Consider the following 18,791-nt stretch of genomic DNA (forward strand, 5'->3'; position numbering starts at 1 on the left):
AAGAAATGGAAAATCAAGACTTCATTTTGGCAAAGGCCATTGAACAGAAACTTTAGCGTATTTATCAATAATTTCTTTCAGATTAAACAACTGACCACGACCCACTTTTCAACCAGTGATGCTGGAAATGTTTTAAAACAGAATTAGTTCTTAAATTTGTGGGCTGACCAAGAAGGTAATAAAGTCTCACTAAATAAAACGAGAAAAATTCAGAAAAAGAAAACAATAAGAAAATAAACCACCCATGGACCTAAGCACTGTTCATTCTTCAAGGCATGTATTTTCAAGCCTTTTTATTTTGTCCAGGCCTAGTGTTAGCATGGCATATATATATATATATATATATATATATATATATATATATATATACACACACACACACACACTTCTTCAAATTTTATAGATTTGTATAATGTCGTATCTTGCTTTTTTAAACCATTGATGTTATAAGCATATTTATGCCACTTCCTTCATTTTAAAGACTTAATAATAACCGATCTAGTGGATAATTTATCATCCCCTGATGGAGAGAAATGAGCTTTGCTGAATTTAGAGTTATAAATGATGCTGGGTCAGGGGTCTTTGTATTTGAAAATGACTCCATATTTGGGCTGTTTCCACAGAACTCTTTCCTAGAAATGTTTTTTCCTAGGTTAATGGCTATGAATATTTCTAGGTACCTGACATATTGACACCCGCCTCTAAAGTGTTTTTAAGATCCACAAATAGCGTTTAACACAGCGCCCTAGTCATTCCGTGACTAATAAATAGACAAATGACTGAAACGTGACCTCATGCTTTCTATTCCTCAGCTTTCATTCAGTTCGTTGCCTCTGGGAGGAGGGAGGATGGTGCCGCCCTCCATAGCATCACCCCATCAACCCTACCCCTGTGGTTATAGCTGAGGAAGCAGAATTGCAGCTCTGTGGGAAGGAATGGGGCTGGAGAGTTCATGCGTAGACCAGTTCTTTTTTTTGTGTGTGTGTGTGTGAGAGACAGAGTTTCGCTTTTGTTGCCCAGGCTGGAGTCCGATGGCATGATCTCAGCTCACCACAACCTCTGCCTCCTGGGTTCAAGCAATTCTCCTGCCTCAGCCTCCCGAGTAGCTGGGATTACAGGCATGTGCCCCCATCCCCGACTACTTTTGTATTTTTAGGAGAGACAGGATTTCTCCACGTGGTTAGGTTGGTCTCGAACTCCTGACCTCAGGTGATCCACCGCCTCGGCCTCCCAAAGTGCTGGGATTACAGGCATGAGCCACCATGTCTGGCTGCATAGACCAGTTCTTATGAGAAGGGATCGACTAAGAATAGCCTTCGGTTGACACACACTCCTCTTCACACTCACAGGAGAAACCATTTCCCCATGAAGCTAGAACCAGTCATGAGTTGAGAGTTGAGAGTTAGAGAATTGCTCAGAGATGCTATTCTTGGATATCCTGAGCCCCTGTGGTCACCGGGCACCCTGAATTGTGCAACACTCAGCATGACAGCATCACTGTGCTTAAAAATTTCCCTCCTCACCCCCAGATTCCATTTCCCCATCTGCCAGAGCTGCCTATAAAGAGAAGGAGAGATGGCTTCAGACTTCAGGAGGACACAGGCAGCAGAGAGGGGTCAGTCCCTTCTTGGTTCTGCTGACACTCGAGCCCACATTCCATCACCTGCTCAGAATCATGCAGGTCTCCACTGCTGCCCTTGCCGTCCTCCTCTGCACCGTGGTTCTCTGCAACCAGATCTCGGCAACATGTGAGTCCAAGTTTCGTTGTGGGTATCACCACTCTCTGGCCATGGTTAGACCACATCAATCTTTTCTTGTGGCCTTAGAGCCCCAAGAGAAAAGAAGGAACTTCTTAAAGGCTGCCAAACATCTTGGTCTTTTTCTTCACGACTTTTATTTTTATCTCTAGAGGGGTCTTAGCCCTCCTAGTCTCCAGGTATGAGAATCTAGGCAGGGGCAGGGGAGTTACAGTCCCTTGTACAGATAGAAAGACAGGGTTCGAAACAAATCAGTTTACAAGAGGCAGAATCCAGGGCTGGTTACTTCCCAGTGGGGTCTGTTCACTCTCCAGCTCACCCTAGGTCTCCCAGGAGCCCTGTCCCTTGGATGTCTTATGAGAGATGTCCAAGGCTTCTCTTGGGCTGGGGTATGACTTCTTGAACCAGACAAAATTCCCTGAAGAAAGCTGAGATAAGAGAACAGTCTGTTCAGGTATCTGGATCACACAGAGAAACAGAGAACCCAGTATGAAGAGTCAAGGGGAAAGAAGGAAATAGACAGAAACAAAGAGACATTTCTCGGCAAAAACGCCCAAATGCCTTCTGGTCACTTGGTCTGAGCAAGCCTGCCTTCCTCAACCACTGGGGATCAGAAGCTGCCTGGCCTTTTCTTCTGAGATGTGCCTCAGGCTCATTCTCTTCCTTTCTCTGCAGTTGGTGCTGACACGCCGACCTCCTGCTGCTTCAGCTACATCTCCCGGCACATTCCACAGAATTTCATAGCTGACTACTTTGAGACCAGCAGCCAGTGCTCCAAGCCCGGTGTCATGTAAGTGCCAGTCTTCCTGCTCGCCTCTAGGGAGGTAGGGAGGGTTGGGTGGGGGCAGAGACAGGCCAGAAGGCCATCCTGGAAAGGCCCAGCCTTCCGGAGCCTATCGGGGGTACAGGACGCAGGGCTCTGAGGTGTGACCTGACTTGGGGCTGGAGTGGGGCAGGTGTTACAGAGTCAGGAAGGGCTGCCCCAGCCCAGAGGAAAGGGACAGGAAGGAGTCAGCAGGACCCTCTGAGAGTGCCCCCACCTGGAGTCCCTGAGAGAAGCTCTCTAGATGGAGACAGGCAGGGGTCGCTGAGAGAGGAGCAGGCCCTGAGCTGCCCAGGACAGAGAGCGGGATGGAGGGGCCATGGAGGGCCCTGGATTCCCCTGCTGGATTCCCCAGTGCTTAACCTTCCTCCCTTCTCCACAGCTTCCTAACCAAGAGAGGCCGGCAGGTCTGTGCTGACCCCAGTAAGGACTGGGTCCAGAAATACGTCAGCGACCTGGAGCTGAGTGCCTGAGAGGTCCGGAAGCTTTGAGGCCCTGTGACCTCGGTGGACCCAGTGGGGAGCGGGAGCCTGAGCCTTGGGAACATCCCTGTGACCTCCACAGCTACCTCTTCTATGGACTGGTTGTTGCCCAACAGCCACTGTGGGACTCTTTTTAACTTAAATTTTTATTTATTTATACTATTTAATTTGTGTAATTTATTTTCGATTTCACAGTGTGTTTGTGATTGTTTGCTCTGAGAGTTCCCCTGTCCCCTCCCCCTTCCCTCACACTGTGTTTGGTGACAAGTGACTGTCATTTGCCTGCCGTAGGCAGTCATAGTACCAAAGCCACCAGACTGACCAATGTGTATCGGATGCTTTTGTTCAGGGCTGTGATCAGCCTGGGGAAATAATAAAGATGCTCTTTTAAAAGGTAAACCAGTATTGAGTTTGGTTTTGTTTTTCTGGCAAATCAAAATCACTGGTTAAGAGGAATCATAGGCAAAGATTAGGAAGAGGTGAAATGGAGGGAAACTGGGAGAGATGGGGAGGGCTACCACAGAGTTATCCACTGTACAACGGAGGCACAGTTCTGGAACATTGAAACTGCGAATATGTTATAACTCAAATCGTAATATGCATGCTCTAGGAGAATTCGCTACTTGAATGGACACCATTAATCAGAGTATTCTGTAGCGCATATTCATGATGAATCAAGCTTTTAATAGCAATTACTTACATTGTTGAGGCTTACTCCTACTGAGTGCTTATTATGCATTGTTCATTTAATCTTACCAATGCAATAGTATAGCTTAAGTACTCTTTTTTTGTTGTTGTTGTTGTTTTTTTTTTGAGACGGAGTCTCGCTCTGTCGCCCAGGCTGGAGTGCAGTGGCCGGATCTCAGCTCACTGCAAGCTCCGCCTCCCAAGTTTACGCCATTCTCCTGCCTCAGCCTCCAGAGTAGCTGGGACTACAGGCGCCCGCCACCTCACTCGGCTAGTTTTTTGTATTTTTTAGTAGAGACAGGGTTTCACCGTGTTGGCCAGGATGGTCTCGATCTCCTGACCTTGTGATCCGCCCATCTCGGCCTCCCAAAGTGCTGGGATTACAGGCTTGAGCCACCGTGCCCGGCCAGCTTAGGTACTCTGAATACTTCATTTGACAGAAAAGTAACCCAGGGCTCAGAAAGGTTAGGCAACTTGGCTGAGGTTACACAGCACGTAAAAGGTCAATTGCGTTCCAAACCTGGACTTTTACTGAACTACAGACTATGCTGTTAACCACTGACAAATGTATGTCCCCAAACATGATCCCCCTATACTCAAATCTTACCCTATTCTTTAACAGATGATATTTCATCCATTGCAATCACTTCCTGTCAGGATTCTGAGTTGACATAGAGTGTTTGAGAGTGATTGTTTAAGCCACTTGCATCAAGAGCTTTAAGTGTAGACCTGGGAACTGATATTTTAATCAAGCTCATGAGGTATTCCATAGCCTATTAAAGACTGAGAGCCACTATCAATAGAATTCACCACTGTTTTCTAAATGTGGTAAGTATCCACATATGGCAACAGGTGTATTATACATTATTTCTCTAGAATCTACACTCTACAAAATAAATAGCTAATGTTAGAGAAGGAAAAGACGTCCAGTTTCTGTGTGGAGCAGGATGCTGTCTGTAGGTTTACTGTGAAAGGTAAGTTATTTATTAGATGAATTGCTTGCATTATATGTACAAGAAGTGCATACTAAGTTAGGGTCCTTTTTGCAGAAGAAAGAGAAATTCAAAATATTTGTGTGAAAACCAAACGTGTTAATTTTTGTGAGCTATGCTTATTTCATTTTGTTTAAAATAATCTAATTTTTGTGTCCAAACATGTTTAGAATTGTATGGTTGAAACTCTTTAAAGTGTAATTAAACACTACTACTTAGCAAATATTAAAATGCACATACTATGTGACCTACATTCCATTTGACCTGATCCCATTTCTAGGAATCTGCTTTATAGAAACACTGCCAAAAGCTAAGAATATGTAGACATGAGGATATTCTTTGCAGTGTGGTTGGTAAAGAGCAAAGAAATGCAAACGGTCATCAGTAGGGGATTAATCAGTAGAGCATTAAGACGTCCAATGGCACATTCTGCAGTCAGTGAAAAAAAAAAAGCACACATCTGTATCTGTGGAAACTGTCCATAATATATGTAAAAGGCATATCTATTTACATTCAGTATATGCATATGCATATATATTCTCTACATATGCTACAGAACTATCTGTAAAGGATATTACTTTGTTTTTACTTTGAAAGCTATATACACATGTATTTACATTGGCAAATATTTGGAAAGATACACACCAAATAGCTAACTACTGTGGTTCCTTTGAGGAAATGAGGCTTTTTTTTTTTTTAAGGAATGAGGGTTTTTCCTTTTTATATTCTGCACTTTTAAAACTTTTGAGTTATTTTCTGATTAGCTTGCCTAGCTTACCTCTCTGTCTCATCTGACCCTATTCTTTGATGGGTGAGATTCCATCCATCATAACCACTTTCTGGTCGGGATTCTGAGTTGATGCAGAGAGGATAGAGCTCAGCCTGGCTTACAGCATTTTGATGCCATGACGGCTTTCATGTAACGAGGGTACAGCAACAAACATGTCCTTTTGACAAGGCTGTTTCTCTCTCTCTCTCTCTCTCTCTCTCTCTCTCACACACACACACACACACACACACACACACACACACACACACACACGAGCAGCTTTTGTCCCCATAGATGCAGTGAAGGTGTCATCATTCCTTCTTTATGGGCTTTCAGGAGAATATAGGTGCGTACAACACTTGCCTGCACTGAATTGTTTCTCGAGGCCCAGAAACCCAACAAAGTTTAATCATGCCTGACATTCCCTAAATACGAATGTTATGAACAAACAGAGTAAATTGAACAAAGATCCCTGTTAGGGAATGGGAGAATGGGAATTGCATTTTTAAGCAGTTCAGCCAGTCTGACAGTCCCTAGCTCTCCTCCTTGGGGGAATGTCCTCCATGGACAATCTGAGATGTGCAATGTGGAGGATTTGCTTTCTGGAGGTTGCTGACTTCCTATCTGTGTGAGTTAGCCTGAGGTTGCCTTCGGTATTGTGTAATCAAGGGCTGTTTGGAACCAGTCTCGTGGTTTCTTTGGCAATGTGACTCCATTCTAATGTCCGTAGGCTACTATTTGTTTCTGATCAATTCCATGGGCCAGGTAGCCAGAAGCAGAGAAGTTGTCAGTTACATAGTTCACATTTGCATTTTAACAGGGGTTGGGAATGTGCACTTTCTTTTCTCTTTCTTTTTTTTTTTGAGATGGAGTCTCACACTGTCACCTGGGCTGGAGTGCAATGGTGTGATCTTGGTTGACTGCAACCTCAGCCTCCCAGGTTCAAGCAATTCTCCTGCCTCAGCATCCCAAGTAGCTGGGATTACAGGTGCCCACCACCACACCTGGCTAATTTTTTTGGATTTTCAGTAGAGACGGGGTTTCACTGTGTTGGCCAGTCTGGTGTTGAGCTCCTGACCTCGCAATCCGCCTGCCTTGGCTTCCCAAAGTGCTGGGAATACAGGCGTGAGCCACTGCGCCCAGCCGGGGATGTGGACTTTCTAGTTCAGACCTCACTACCATTGTCACCCCGACCTCCCAGCCCCTGGCGAGAGACCTCTGCCTGCATCTTGGCCCATGTGGAGGTGATGAATATTTGACCCTTGGCTTCGATAGGTCTCTCATCTTCCTGTCTCTGCTCGTTAACTTTATCTTAGAGTAGAAAATTCCACATTTACAGTCCTTCAAGTCTCCAGATGACTGGATTCTCAGTCAACAAGTTGAAAGGGCCTTTTTAAGCAAGTTAAATTTCTTCCTTTTTCAATTTTAGATGAGCCCATTTCAAAGTAGCCAAAACTCTTTCTTAAAGGACCTTACTGATGTAACACATAGCTACTAAATTCCAATATTCAGAATCTTTTTTTTTTTTTTTTTTTGAGACAGAGTCTTGCTCTGTCACCCAGGCTGGAGTGTAGTGGCATGACCTTGGCTCACTGAAAGTTCCGCCTCCCGGGTTCACGCCATTCTCCTTCCTTAACCTCCCAAGTAGCTGGGACTACAGGTGCCTGCCACCGTGCCCAACTAACTTTTTGTATTTTTAGTAGAGACGGGGTTTCACCGTGTTAGCCAGGCTGGTCTCGATCTCCCGATCTCGTGATCTGCCTGCCTTGGCCTCCCAAACTGCTGGGATTACAGGCATGAGCCACCACACCTGGCCTATATTCAGAATCTCTTCTATCAAATTCCTTAATGCTGCAACCTTGGTATTTGGCACAGGCTTTCAGCACCAAAATAAGCCAGACCATAGTTCAACCAGCACGTGCAATACTTTGTAATGGGGATTGCAAAAGGTAGTGTCCAGACAGGACAGCATGGTAAGTATCACCTGGGAACATGGTAGCAATGCACATTCTCAGCCCCACTTCCTTTCTTAATGGACCAGGGCCCAGCAACCTGTGTTTTAACAAGGCTCCAGGTAATTCTGATGCATGTAAGGTTTAAAACTCACTTTCATTTCACAAGGTCCTCACCAAGTCACCTCCTACTTTCTCGTTTCAGCCAGTTCCACACTTCAGTCAGGGCCTGTGACTTTTAACAGACCCTGTGTCTCTGCACAGATACAGATCTCTGTATCTCTCAGGATGCTGGCAGTTTCCAGGCAGAAAGCAAACAAGCAAACCCAACTCTAAGAGGCTTTGAGTAAACGCACCTTGTGGCTCCAAGACTCCAGGGCATCGAGGTGGCCCTAACTCCAGGCAAGGCTGGACGCAGCAGCCGTGTGGTGTCTCATGAGTCCTCTTTGCTTCTCTTTCTGATCTCCCTTTCCCGTGAGCGGCCCTGGGTGGCTGCCAGTACCTGCCAGTGTTACGTGAATCCTTGTTCATTTTCTGCCGTGAAGAGTGAGTCTGTGTTCCCACTGGAAAAAGCATCACTAGGCCCTTTCAGATTTGACTGACTTCGGAACCCAATTCCTAACCAATCGCTGTGGCTATGGGAATGGGTTTCATTGATTTGCTTAAGTTAATCAAGGCACATAACTTGAATCTTTGGGTTTAAAGAATTTTACATAAACTTAAAACCTGAGAATTGTGGGGAAGGGGGATTTCCCCTGAGGAAATGTGAGTTTCTGGCATCAGGAAACATGCAGAATAGATGCTGGTCAGGAAACACAAGTTTTCACTATAATGTGTTTGTCTTTTTCCTGTTAGTTTTGTCTTGGTGATATAACAGGCACTAATACTTTGTGTGTGATAAACATTTCTTCTCCTGTGCTGTCTAGATTAGAAACTATTAGTCGTCCACTTTCCTGAATGACTTTATTCTTAACAAGATGCTGACTTGTGTATTTCGTGTTGCCCAATAAATCACTATTGCCCAAATCTAGGACAAAAGAGACATAAACTCTTCATGATATCAAGGTAACCACTAGAAAATGGGGCTACATACCCACTCCAGAACATACTGAGAAAGATAGAACTGGCCCTGCCACAAGTACTACCCACCTTCCTTCATACAAGCCAAACATCAGGCACTGAGGATGCAGGTGGAGATGAGAGGAGTCTTATAACAATGAGTCCTCAGTAGAAATTGCCCATATTAAGGAAGAGAAGGGAGTCTTTTCACAGGAGATAGACAAAGGGGTAGACAAGGAGACTGCAAGCGAAGGAGACACTTCATACTCGCAGTTTTTATTCCTCCTCTTTCCTGGGAACTGCACCCACAAAAATACATTATGTGGGATTGACCACATCCCAAATGTTAGATGGGTCCTAATTAAAATAAGCTGATTTGCATCTTGAGTTTTTTAAACTTACCACAACATAAGCATTTCTCATGTCATTGCATTGTTTGTAAAGGCTGCCTAATAGCCAATCAAGGGAAGATCCCATAATTTTCTTAGCCATTTCCATATCATAGGCAATTTAAATTGGGTCCAATTTTAAGTTGCTATAAATATGCTGGGGACCAAATACACTTATGCATTGTTCTTTTTTCCCATATTTGAATTTATTTCTATAGAGAATAGATTCCTAGACATGGACCCTCTTGGCCAAAGGCTAAGAACACTTATTTCAAGGTTCCGTATGTATATTAGCACCCATATTAAACATATCTTTAGGTCCTTTGCTTAGTGCGTATCTCTCTTGAATGAACAGAGGTCTGGAAGCCTGGAATGAACAGATGTCTGAAAGCCTGAAATGAACAGATGTCTGAAAGCCTGGAATGAACAGAGGTCTGGAAGCCTGGAATGAACAGATGTCTGGAAGCCTGGAATGAACAGAGGTCTGGAAGCCTGGAATGAACAGATGTCTGGAAGCCTGGCTATACTCTCATTGCTCAGTAGCTCAGGCTTCGCTAATACAGCTCTGTCCATCTGCGTGTGGTTTAAGTTGGGCTCTGCTGCTCAGGACTCCTGGCATCACTGCATAAGTCAAGTCTACACCGTTAGAACAGTTGTGGGATAACATAGAAGTTTCTGCTCTGCCAGGGGAAACTATGACTACAGAGCTTTAGTGAGGAGGAACTAGCTAAGTGGTGCTGGGTGACACCAATATCTCACCTCCTCTCGCTGTGGAAACCACTTCCCCATCAACAGCCCTGAGACAACTGAGCACTTGAACTATTCTTGCAAATACCCTGAGCCCTGTGGCTACCAAGAACCCCTCGCGTGTGCGAGTCAACAAGACACCACGGTGCTTAAAAACATCCTCTCTCATCAGCCCCGGTTTCCATCTTCCCATGACTCAGGGCTCACCTCTTAAGATAAGGGGACACAACTCGGACCCCGCAGCTGGCGACTGAGCGCCCAAGCCCTGTCCTCCTCTGCTCACACTCTTGGGCCCCCGCGTCCTCCTCATTCACAATGCCCCCCCTGCTCCTAGGTCTCCTCTCACGAGTCTGTCTTTTCCTGCCTTTTGCTATTGTTGACCTCTGACTGGGGTCAAACCACATCACCAAAGCCCAAGGACAGAGGTACCCAAGTGAAACAGGAAACTTCCTAAGGGATTTTCAAAATGCCCTGGGCTATCTGTTCAGGAAGATTTTCTTCCCCAAAAAGTTTTCACTTTCTATTCTATAAACCTTAAAGGCAGGGTACGGTCTTGTCCTACTTAGGGAAGGAGAACATTGAGTAGGTTTCAATCAGGGACAGAACCCAGCTACAATCGCTTCCTGGTGACCAGCTGAGTCATGAAATCGCCACAGGTCTGCCTCACAGGTGATCTGCAGAGATGGCCTCTTGCTGGAAAAAATCTCTCTTAGACCGTATTATGTTCCCCCAGTAGAGCTGGAATAAGAGGCAGACTATTTAATTAATTGCAATTCCTACAGAGGGAGATGGAGGCCAAACCTAAGGCTCAAACAGAAATGGAACGGAAAAGTGGGGAAACAAGAACTCCCCAACTTCCTGCTGGTTCTTCTCACCCCCAAGTCCCCAACTTCCTGCTAGTGCTTCTTCTCATCCCCAAATCATCCCCTGAATAGTACTGTCTCCATCTACTTCTGATTTTATCACTGGGTAGGAGATGGCTCGGCCGGGCGCGGTTGCTCAAGCCTGTAATCCCAGCACTTTGGGAGGCCGAGACGGGCGGATCACGAGGTCAGGAGATTGAGACCATCCTGGCTAACACGGTGAAACCCCGTCTCTACTAAAAATACAAAAAAAATTAGCCGGGTGCGGTGGCGGGCGCCTGTAGTCCTAGCTACTTGCGAGGCTGAGGCAGGAGAATGGCGGGAACCCGGGAAGTGGAGCTTGCAGTAAGTGGAGATCACGCCACTGCACTCCAGCCTGGGCGACAGAGCAAGACTCCATCTCAAAAAAAAAAAAAAAAAAAAAAAATAGAAGGAGATGGCTCACTTGTCCCCAGTGAAAAATGACCCAGGGTCATGTTGCTGCTTCCCTCAGAATGCCCAAGTGCCCAGGCACCCACGCATCTGCTGCTTTTCCTAGGACCCCCAGAAGACCCCTAGTAAAATGGTAGATGGCAATTATGAGACTCACAGCTGGTGCCAGGTAAGGGCTGGTGCTCCTGCCCATCTCTGGAGAGAAGCAGGACTCAGAGAGGGGCAGCCTGCAAGGGCACCAGCTGGTATGAGGCCCTTCTGGGGACCCCAGGCCTTGGAGGTCCTATCTGGTGGCGGGACACAGGGAAGGGCCACAGAGGTGTTTTCTGGCCTGACCTGGGGTCTGCAAGGAACCAGGGAAGAGCTGCCCCCGGCAGAGGGAAGACAGGAAGTGTCAGCGGGAGGAGGCTGCCTGAGGAGACCCCCTGAGCCACTGAGGAAAGGTCTAGGGAGCTGAGGTTGGACAAAGAGTCCTGAGCAAGTGGACAGGCCCTACACTTGCCAAGGCAAACAGGAGAAGGCAGCATGGGACCAGGAATTCCCTTGCTGATCCCTCAATTTTTATAACTCTGTCTCTTTTAACAGCTTCTAGAATGAAAGTGGCTGAGGCTGGCAAGTCTGTGCCATGTCCACTGAGTTCTGGTGCCAAGTGCATCACTGCCCTCAGAGTCGAATCCCTGAGTGACCTGGAAGCAACAAGACACTGTTCCATCTGTGCCAGATTAGGAAGCAGGGACCCAGGGACGTCCCTTCAATTCCTGAACCTACCCCTACCCAAGCAACCACACTCTGGGACTCTTCTTAACATGCATTTTAACTTATCTAGATTATGAAAGTTTTGTAATGTATTTCTATGTATTCTTGACTGCTTGTCGGAAGGGATCCCACAACACCCTCTACACCCCTTCCTCAGCCGCTCCAATCACACACTGACACATATTCAGGCACATGGCTATTCTTTGCGGCTCTCATACAAGGTGAGTGGCTATGTTTAGCTTTTTCTAGAGGACATTGTTTCAAAGCTGTCAACCAACAAATATTTATAGAACATTATTTATCATTTCAGTGTTCATCTATGTAAAATAATGAATTCATTTTGAGTAAACCAGTCTTAAACTGTTGGTGATTCTATTGGCTTTGTTTTGTGACAAAACAAGGCGGTGGGATGGGAGGGGAAGAGTGGAAAACTCTGAAGAGGGGAAGTCAGCAGAAAGGAAATGACAATAATGCCTCTCCCCAAATAATGAAACACTATTTTATAAAACAATGATTATTTTATGAAATATTATGCACCCAGTATATAATGCATATGCACTAGGTAAACTCATGCTTGAAATATATATTCATGCATTGTTTATTTTTCTCACAAGTCAAGCTCTCTTAAAAATTATTCACTGTCCTTCAAATTCTAACAATGTCTCCAAGAGCTAAGTTCTATTAATATTCCCATTTGATAGGAGAGGAAATGTTGGCTCAGAGAGTTCAAACAACTTGTCCGTGGTCACGCAGCGGATAAATAGTGTAACTAATATGCAAACCTATGAGCAGCCCAGAACCTCCTGGGATGGCTGTTTAAAATGCTCACAAGAGAATTGGGTTTGGATGTGGGAATCTAGATTTTTACCAAACCGCCAAGTGATACACATGCAAACTAAAGACAAGAAACTACTGAATTTGTCAATAAGAATTTTTTTTTTTTTTTTTTTGAGACTGCCGCCCCGGCTGGAGTGCAGTGGCACAATCTCAGCTCACTGCAACCTCCGCCTCCCGGGTTCAAGCGATTCTCCCGCCTCAGTCTCCCAAGTAGCTGGGACAACAGTCTCCTACCACCACACCCGGCTAATTTTTGTATTTTTAGTAGAGACGGGTTTTCACCATATTGGCCAGACTGGTCTCAAACTTCTGACTTTGTGATCTGCCCACCTCAGTCTCCCAGTTTTTTGTTTGTTTTGTTTTGGCTTGTTTCAAGATGGAGTTTTGCTCTATCGCCCTGGCTGGAGTGTTGTGGTGCCATCTCGGCTCACTGCAGCCTCCGCTTCCTGGGTTCAAGTGATCTTCCTGTCTCAGCCTCCCAAGTAGCTGTGATTACAGGTGCATGCCACCATACCCAGCTAATTTTTGTATTTTTAGTAGAGACAGGGCTTCACCATGTTGGCCAGGCTGGTCTTGAACTCCTGAACTTGAGAGATCTGCCTGCCTCGACCTCCCAAAGTACTAGGATTACAGGCATAAGCCACTGCACCCGGCCTCAGTATGAATTTAACCACTCTTTTAAAAATAAGATGCGCGTGGTAATAGACATCTTGCCTGGGTATTATTTCCTAGAATTCATGCTCCACAAAATCAGTGGTTAACATTATAGAAAGGAAAGACAGTCAGCCAATATATACAACAAGACTTCTATCGTGAATGCAGAATTATTTGATGGGTTGCCTAGACCGAGGTTAAGAAACTATGGTCTTCAGAACAAATCTAGCATGACCTGTTTTGTAAATAAAGTTTTGTTGAAACACAGCCACTCCTGCCCTTTTACACATTATCTATCCCAGCTTTCAAAGACAAAGGTGGAGTCACATTGTTGCAACACAGATTATATAGCCCACAAAGACAATATTTACTATCTGGTCTTTTACAGAAAACGTTGCTAACTCCTGGCCTATGTTTTAGTATATACTTTTTTAAGTATAAGAAAGTTAGGCCGGGCGCGGTGGCTCAAGCCTGTAATCCCAGCACTTTGGGAGGCCGAGACGGGCGGATAGCGAGGTCAGGAGATCGAGACCATCCTGGCTAACACGGTGAAACCCCGTCTCTACTAAAAAATACAAAAAACTAGCTGGGCGAGGTGGCGGGCGCCTGTAGTCCCAGTTACTCGGGAGGCTGAGGCAGGAGAATGGCGTAAACCCGGGAGGCGGAGCTTGCAGTGAGCTGAGATCCGGCCACTGCGCTCCAGCCTGGACGACAGAGCGAGACTCCGTCTCAAAAAAAAAAACCAACAACAACAACAAAAAAAGAAAGTTAGACTGAGTCAGGATTCCTGCTGTAAAATGCAAGGGTGAGAAATTCAACATACTTGTGAGAAATGCAAAATATATTAACTTTTGGTAAGCCCTACTTACTTTGTGTGTTTAAAACAATCTATTTTTTAGTATCAAAAAGTGACATTTTGGTAATCAGCATTTTTGAAGAGCAATGACACGGTCTGTAGAAAAATTTAAAATTTACATACTCTTCAATCTGTCTTATTTCTAGGAATCTATTTTAAGATACACTATCTAAAGAAACAAAGGAGGGCCAAGCACGGTGGCTCACTCCTGTAATCCTTGCACATTGGGAGACCAAGGCAGGTGGATAGCTTGAGATCAGGAGTTCGAGACCAATCTGGCCAACACGGTGAAAACTCATCTCTACTAAAATACAAAAATTAGCCGGGCATGGTGGCAGGCTCCTGTAATCCCAGCTACCTGGGAGGCTGAGGCAAGAGAATTGCTTGAGCCTAGGAGGCAGAGGTTGCAGTGAACCGAGATCGCGCCACTGCACTCCAGCCTGGGTGACAGAGTGAGACTCTGTCTCAAAAAAAAGAAAGACACAAAGTGTTGGCACATAGCTGTTGTTTGCAGCTCTGTTTGTAAAACAATCAATATAGATAAATTCTTTAAAATATGAATAGTTTGAACCATGATGGTATAGCCACATCATAAACATGAAATTACTGAAAAGAATAAAGTACATATACATACTGAAAGGAAAGGTAGCTATGATATTAATGTAAAACTATGTATTGGCCAGGCACAGTGGCTCATGCCTATAATCCCAGCACTTTGGGAGGCTGAGGCAGGCAGATCACAAGGTCAGGAGATTGAGACCATCCTGGCTAACACGGTGAAACCCTGTCTCTACCAAAAATACCAAAAAAAAATTAGCCGGGCGTGGTGGTGGGCGCCTGTAGTCCCAGCTACTCGGGAGGCTGAGGCAGGAGAATGGCGTGAATCTGGGAGGCAGAGCTTGCAGTGAGCTGAGATCGCGCCACTGCACTCCAGTCTGGGAGACAGAGCAAGACTCCGTCTCAAAAAAAACAAAACAAAACAAAAACTATGTATATAGAAAATACATTCCATATGTGTATCTCTATACCAATCTCTATATTACCACATATTTATTATATAACTGTATATATAATATTGCTTTAGTAAGTTATATATATTTACATAAGCATAAGGACATTTGATGTGATATATCCCAGTCTATTAAATGTGATTTCCCTGGCAACCATGATTTTTAAGAAATGAGGATCTCCGCTTTTCATTTTCCATTCTTTGTGCTTTGATTTTCATGAGTATGTGATTTTTAATTCAAAAACCAAGATTTGAGAAGCTGGGGCCTTGCACTAAAAACTGGTTCTCTCTTAGTTCTCTTGAACCACTTGCTCTGGGTCTCTCATTGAGGGGACCAGTTTTGCAGATTTCAGTCTAGTTCAGAGAGCTTCAGGAATGTTCCCATCTGCTGTTGTTTTACCAATTGTATCAAGAGATCAAGGCAACAAACATGCCCTGTCTAGCTCCGAAGAGTATATTTTGACTCTCTCTCTTCCCCTCCACCCACACACCCACCTGCATAAATAGCTATTCTCATGCAACATTTTATAATCCCTTCCAATTTTGAGATATTCCTCCTCTAGCCCAACATCACAGCAAACCAGCTAGGGCAAATGTGGGGGTATTATCCGGAATCATGATAGTAGCAACCTCAAGGATGTAATAGTCCCATCTTCCCAGGGCTGGAGCGAGAGGGAGGGAGACGATGTGGACACAGAGCCTGGCAGGCAGAGCGTTTCCTCCCCTTCCCTGCATGCCAGGCCCCTGCAAGATGCCAGAGAAGTGGCTGGGGTCAGGAGGTCAGGTGGACATATCTTGAGCTGTGCCCTGCACTGTGGGGCTGCCTCTGGGACAGGGCCTGGCTCAGTGGCCCCACGTGTGCCCACGGTGACATGGCTGCTCTTCCAAAACCAACTCCCTCACTCTGACCTCTTGCCTTTCCCACCACGTGCCTGGAGTGCAGAGTTCTGGGAATCTGGTGGCCCACCCTGTGCAGGCGGTGCCTGACCACTGTGTCTTATTCTTACAATGCATATATTATTGTAGCTCAAAATGTTTTCACTGGGTCCTGTTTCTTGACACATTTCACTTGCATATCTCTGGGCCACCAGAAGTTTTGGTATGTCTGTCCAGTGGCTCTGGTTGTCCCACCTCTGCACCCCAAGATACCCATGGGGGCTAGGCTGGGGGCGCTGCCACACTGGGACAGGAGTGATGCCTGCTCTGTCCTTCAGACTCCTGGACTGTGATGGGCCCTCTGCTGCCGCCTCTCCACTCCTTCACCCAGCAGGTCCCTGAGCACCCTGAACAGTGACACATTTGGCCAGAAGCAAAATGATCAGTGGGCACTTCCTGAGGCCGTGTCACTGTGCTGCCACCAGCTTCTGTGCCCAAACAGGTGGCTTCCCTGGCCCTGAGCTGGGGCTCCCACCAGTGCCTCCAGCCAGCCCTCTGTGGGGCTGCCCTCCCACCGAGTGTGACCTCTGTCCACAGAAGGGGGAGGGCAGGAGGCTGATTCCAGGTCAGGGAGCTGTTGGGGGGCTCCTGGGTAGACCCTCCCCAGCTGGTGAGTTGGCAAAAGACAGAAACTGACCCCATGGTTTAGGGGCGGTTCCGACGGGAGGGACAGGTGGAGTAAGCCATGAGAGGAGGCCCTGGCTGGTGCTGGCACTGAGGGGAGAGATGTGGGATCTGGCTTTGAGAGGAGAGCCTCTCCTCAAAACCCTAGCCCTGCCCCTCCCTGGGCCTCTCAGACACTGTTGCTGGGGCGGTGTTTGGGAGAAGAGATTTTGATTCTCAAGTATCATTCAGCCTGAAAAAGGAGGTTTTGACACGCGCTACAGTATGGATGAAGCCTGAAGACGTTCTGCTGAGTGAAAGAAGGTAGACACAAAAGTTTGACAGATACCGATGATTGCACTTATATGAGGTTCCTAGAATAGTCACATCTACAGAGAAGGAAGCAGAATGGCGGTTGCCAGGGACCGGGGAAGAGGAATGGGGAGCTGTTGTTTAATGGGTTCAGTTTCAATTTTGCAGGGTGAAGAGGATTCTGGAGATGGCTTGCCTTGAAGGTAGAAGGTACTGAGCACGACTGAACTGTACGCTAAAAATGGGTGGGTGGGTGGGTGGGGAGTGAAGGAGTGAAGGAGTAAAAAGAAATGGCTGAAATGAGAAATTTATATTTGTGTATTTTAGCACAATAAAAAACCCCAAGAGTCTCCCAGGACTGGCAGCGCTCACTGAATGCTCACAACAGCCACATGGGGCAGGGACAATCAACCCTATTTACAGATGGGCAAACTGAGACTGGCCCTTAGAAGAGCGGACAAGCAAGGGGGCACCCTAGGACGTCCAGAGGCCTGTGACAGTCCTGCTCAGCTCGCCAACCCTGGGCCCTTCCCCACACCCCAACCCCAGCTCCCCACACCCCAGGACCCCAGCCCTTCCGGGAAATGCACCACATCCTCCTCCTTGCAAAGCTGGATTTACACAGAGAAAGAACCGATGACTGGGGGCGCCACCTTGGCTCGGGGCCTTCCAAACCCACTTCCAATGCCTGAGGGATATACCCCTAAGTGGAACCCTAAGCAGACCCCCTTTCTGGAAAGCACTCCGGAGGGAACTGATAATCCCTACCTTCAGCTTCTGGTGGCACATTTGATGCTAGGGAAACTCCAGGCCCGCAGCCTGCAGGCCCTGGTGAGTGCCCAGGCCAGGGGCAGACACCCCTGCTGCGCGGAGGAGGGGCCCTGGAGAATCCTGAGCAGGACTCTCACCAGGCAAGGTCCACATCCCTGGCAGGGTTAGGGTTTGACACTGGTTTTCTGGGTGACATGGCTGAGGCCACAGCTGGGCTGGGGCTGGTGGGATTGGGGAGAGGTCTCCCATCCCAGCCCCACCCCACAAACCGATTCCTCGCTGGACTGCGACCTCTTCCGGCCTCGATTTCCCAGCCAGTCCCGGCCGGCCGGGCCTGACAGGCACCCTCCGGGGCGGGAAAAGGTGCCAGAGCGCCTGCCTGCTCCATGGGGCTCGGGGCTCGGTCCGGGAGGAGGGGGGGTCCTTGCTGCTCTGGGGCAGCGGGCGCACCCGGTGGGCGAAGGTCCGCGGCCCTGGAGAACGCCGCGGCGGGGTCCACCGGCACCAGAGGAGGAACCGCCATGGTTTTTCCAAATGACAAGCGGCCCAGCGGTCCTACTAGTTCCTCGGCCAGCTCGCCACCTGGGAGGCCGAACCGGCCCCAGCCCTGGGCCCCCTCCCCAGCCCTGGGCCCCCTCCCCAGCCCGTCCCAGCCCCGATCCTACCCTGCGGTGCCCTCCCGGAGCGGCCGGCCAGCGGGGGGCGACCACGCTGCCCGCTGCAACGCGAGTCTCCCCGGGACGCAGCTCCGCCATTCCCGGGAACAAAAGCGGCTGTCCGCGCCTGAGCTCCCAAAGGGCTGGCGGGCAGGGAGCGGGCGCCACACCGGCTCCCCGGAGCCCAGCCCCGGAAATGGGACACCTCAAGCTGGTGCCCCCAAACTTCCCACCTCTCCGGTCCGGTAGGGGTAGGGGTCGGGGCCGGTGGGCAGAGCGCGGAGACCGCACGGAGCGCTTAGGGGTCTGTGGTCTCGAGGCGGGGGGTTACGGAAATACCAAGGGGGAACGCGACCACGCGAGGGGGAGGGACAGAGGGCACCCCGAAAGCGGGGACTGCCAAGCCGGAGCCAGTGGAGGGGTGCGAAGTCGGCGAGTTGGAAACTTAC

At 47.6% G+C, this 18,791-nt stretch overlaps 2 protein-coding genes and 1 long non-coding RNA gene across 3 annotated transcripts in view; 1 reads left to right on the forward strand and 2 right to left on the reverse strand.

Moving 5' to 3' along the window:
• The window catches only part of LOC112424435 (uncharacterized), a 29,832-nt gene that overhangs the window by 6,733 nt on the left and 4,308 nt on the right, over positions 1–18,791 (reverse strand). The window lies entirely within an intron of this gene.
• Positions 1,548–3,863, forward strand: LOC105468574 (C-C motif chemokine 3-like). The gene is made up of 3 exons (XM_011718781.3): positions 1,548–1,748; positions 2,433–2,547; positions 2,963–3,863. The coding sequence occupies exons 1-3, from the start codon at positions 1,676–1,678 to the stop codon at positions 3,051–3,053; spliced, it is 279 nt and encodes a 92-aa protein (XP_011717083.2). The 5' UTR covers positions 1,548–1,675; the 3' UTR covers positions 3,054–3,863.
• On the reverse strand, positions 1,872–18,785 carry LOC139359573 (uncharacterized). Its single transcript, XR_011615652.1, has 2 exons — positions 18,352–18,785; positions 1,872–2,185 (listed from the first exon to the last, which is right to left on the reverse strand). It is a non-coding gene; the product is annotated as an uncharacterized lncRNA (long non-coding RNA).

This window comes from Macaca nemestrina, chromosome 17 (assembly GCF_043159975.1).
Source record: "Macaca nemestrina isolate mMacNem1 chromosome 17, mMacNem.hap1, whole genome shotgun sequence".
NCBI classification, from domain to species: domain Eukaryota; kingdom Metazoa; phylum Chordata; class Mammalia; order Primates; family Cercopithecidae; genus Macaca; species Macaca nemestrina.

Bases quoted from the DNA above. Each gene is read 5' to 3' on its own strand.
- LOC105468574 (XM_011718781.3), top strand. From the start codon at position 1,676: ATGCAGGTCTCCACTGCTGCCCTTGCCGTCCTCCTCTGCACCGTGGTT. The intron at 1,749-2,432 runs GTGAGTCCAAGT...CTTTCTCTGCAG, and splicing joins CAACCAGATCTCGGCAACAT to TTGGTGCTGACACGCCGACC. The intron at 2,548-2,962 runs GTAAGTGCCAGT...CCTTCTCCACAG, and splicing joins TGCTCCAAGCCCGGTGTCAT to CTTCCTAACCAAGAGAGGCC.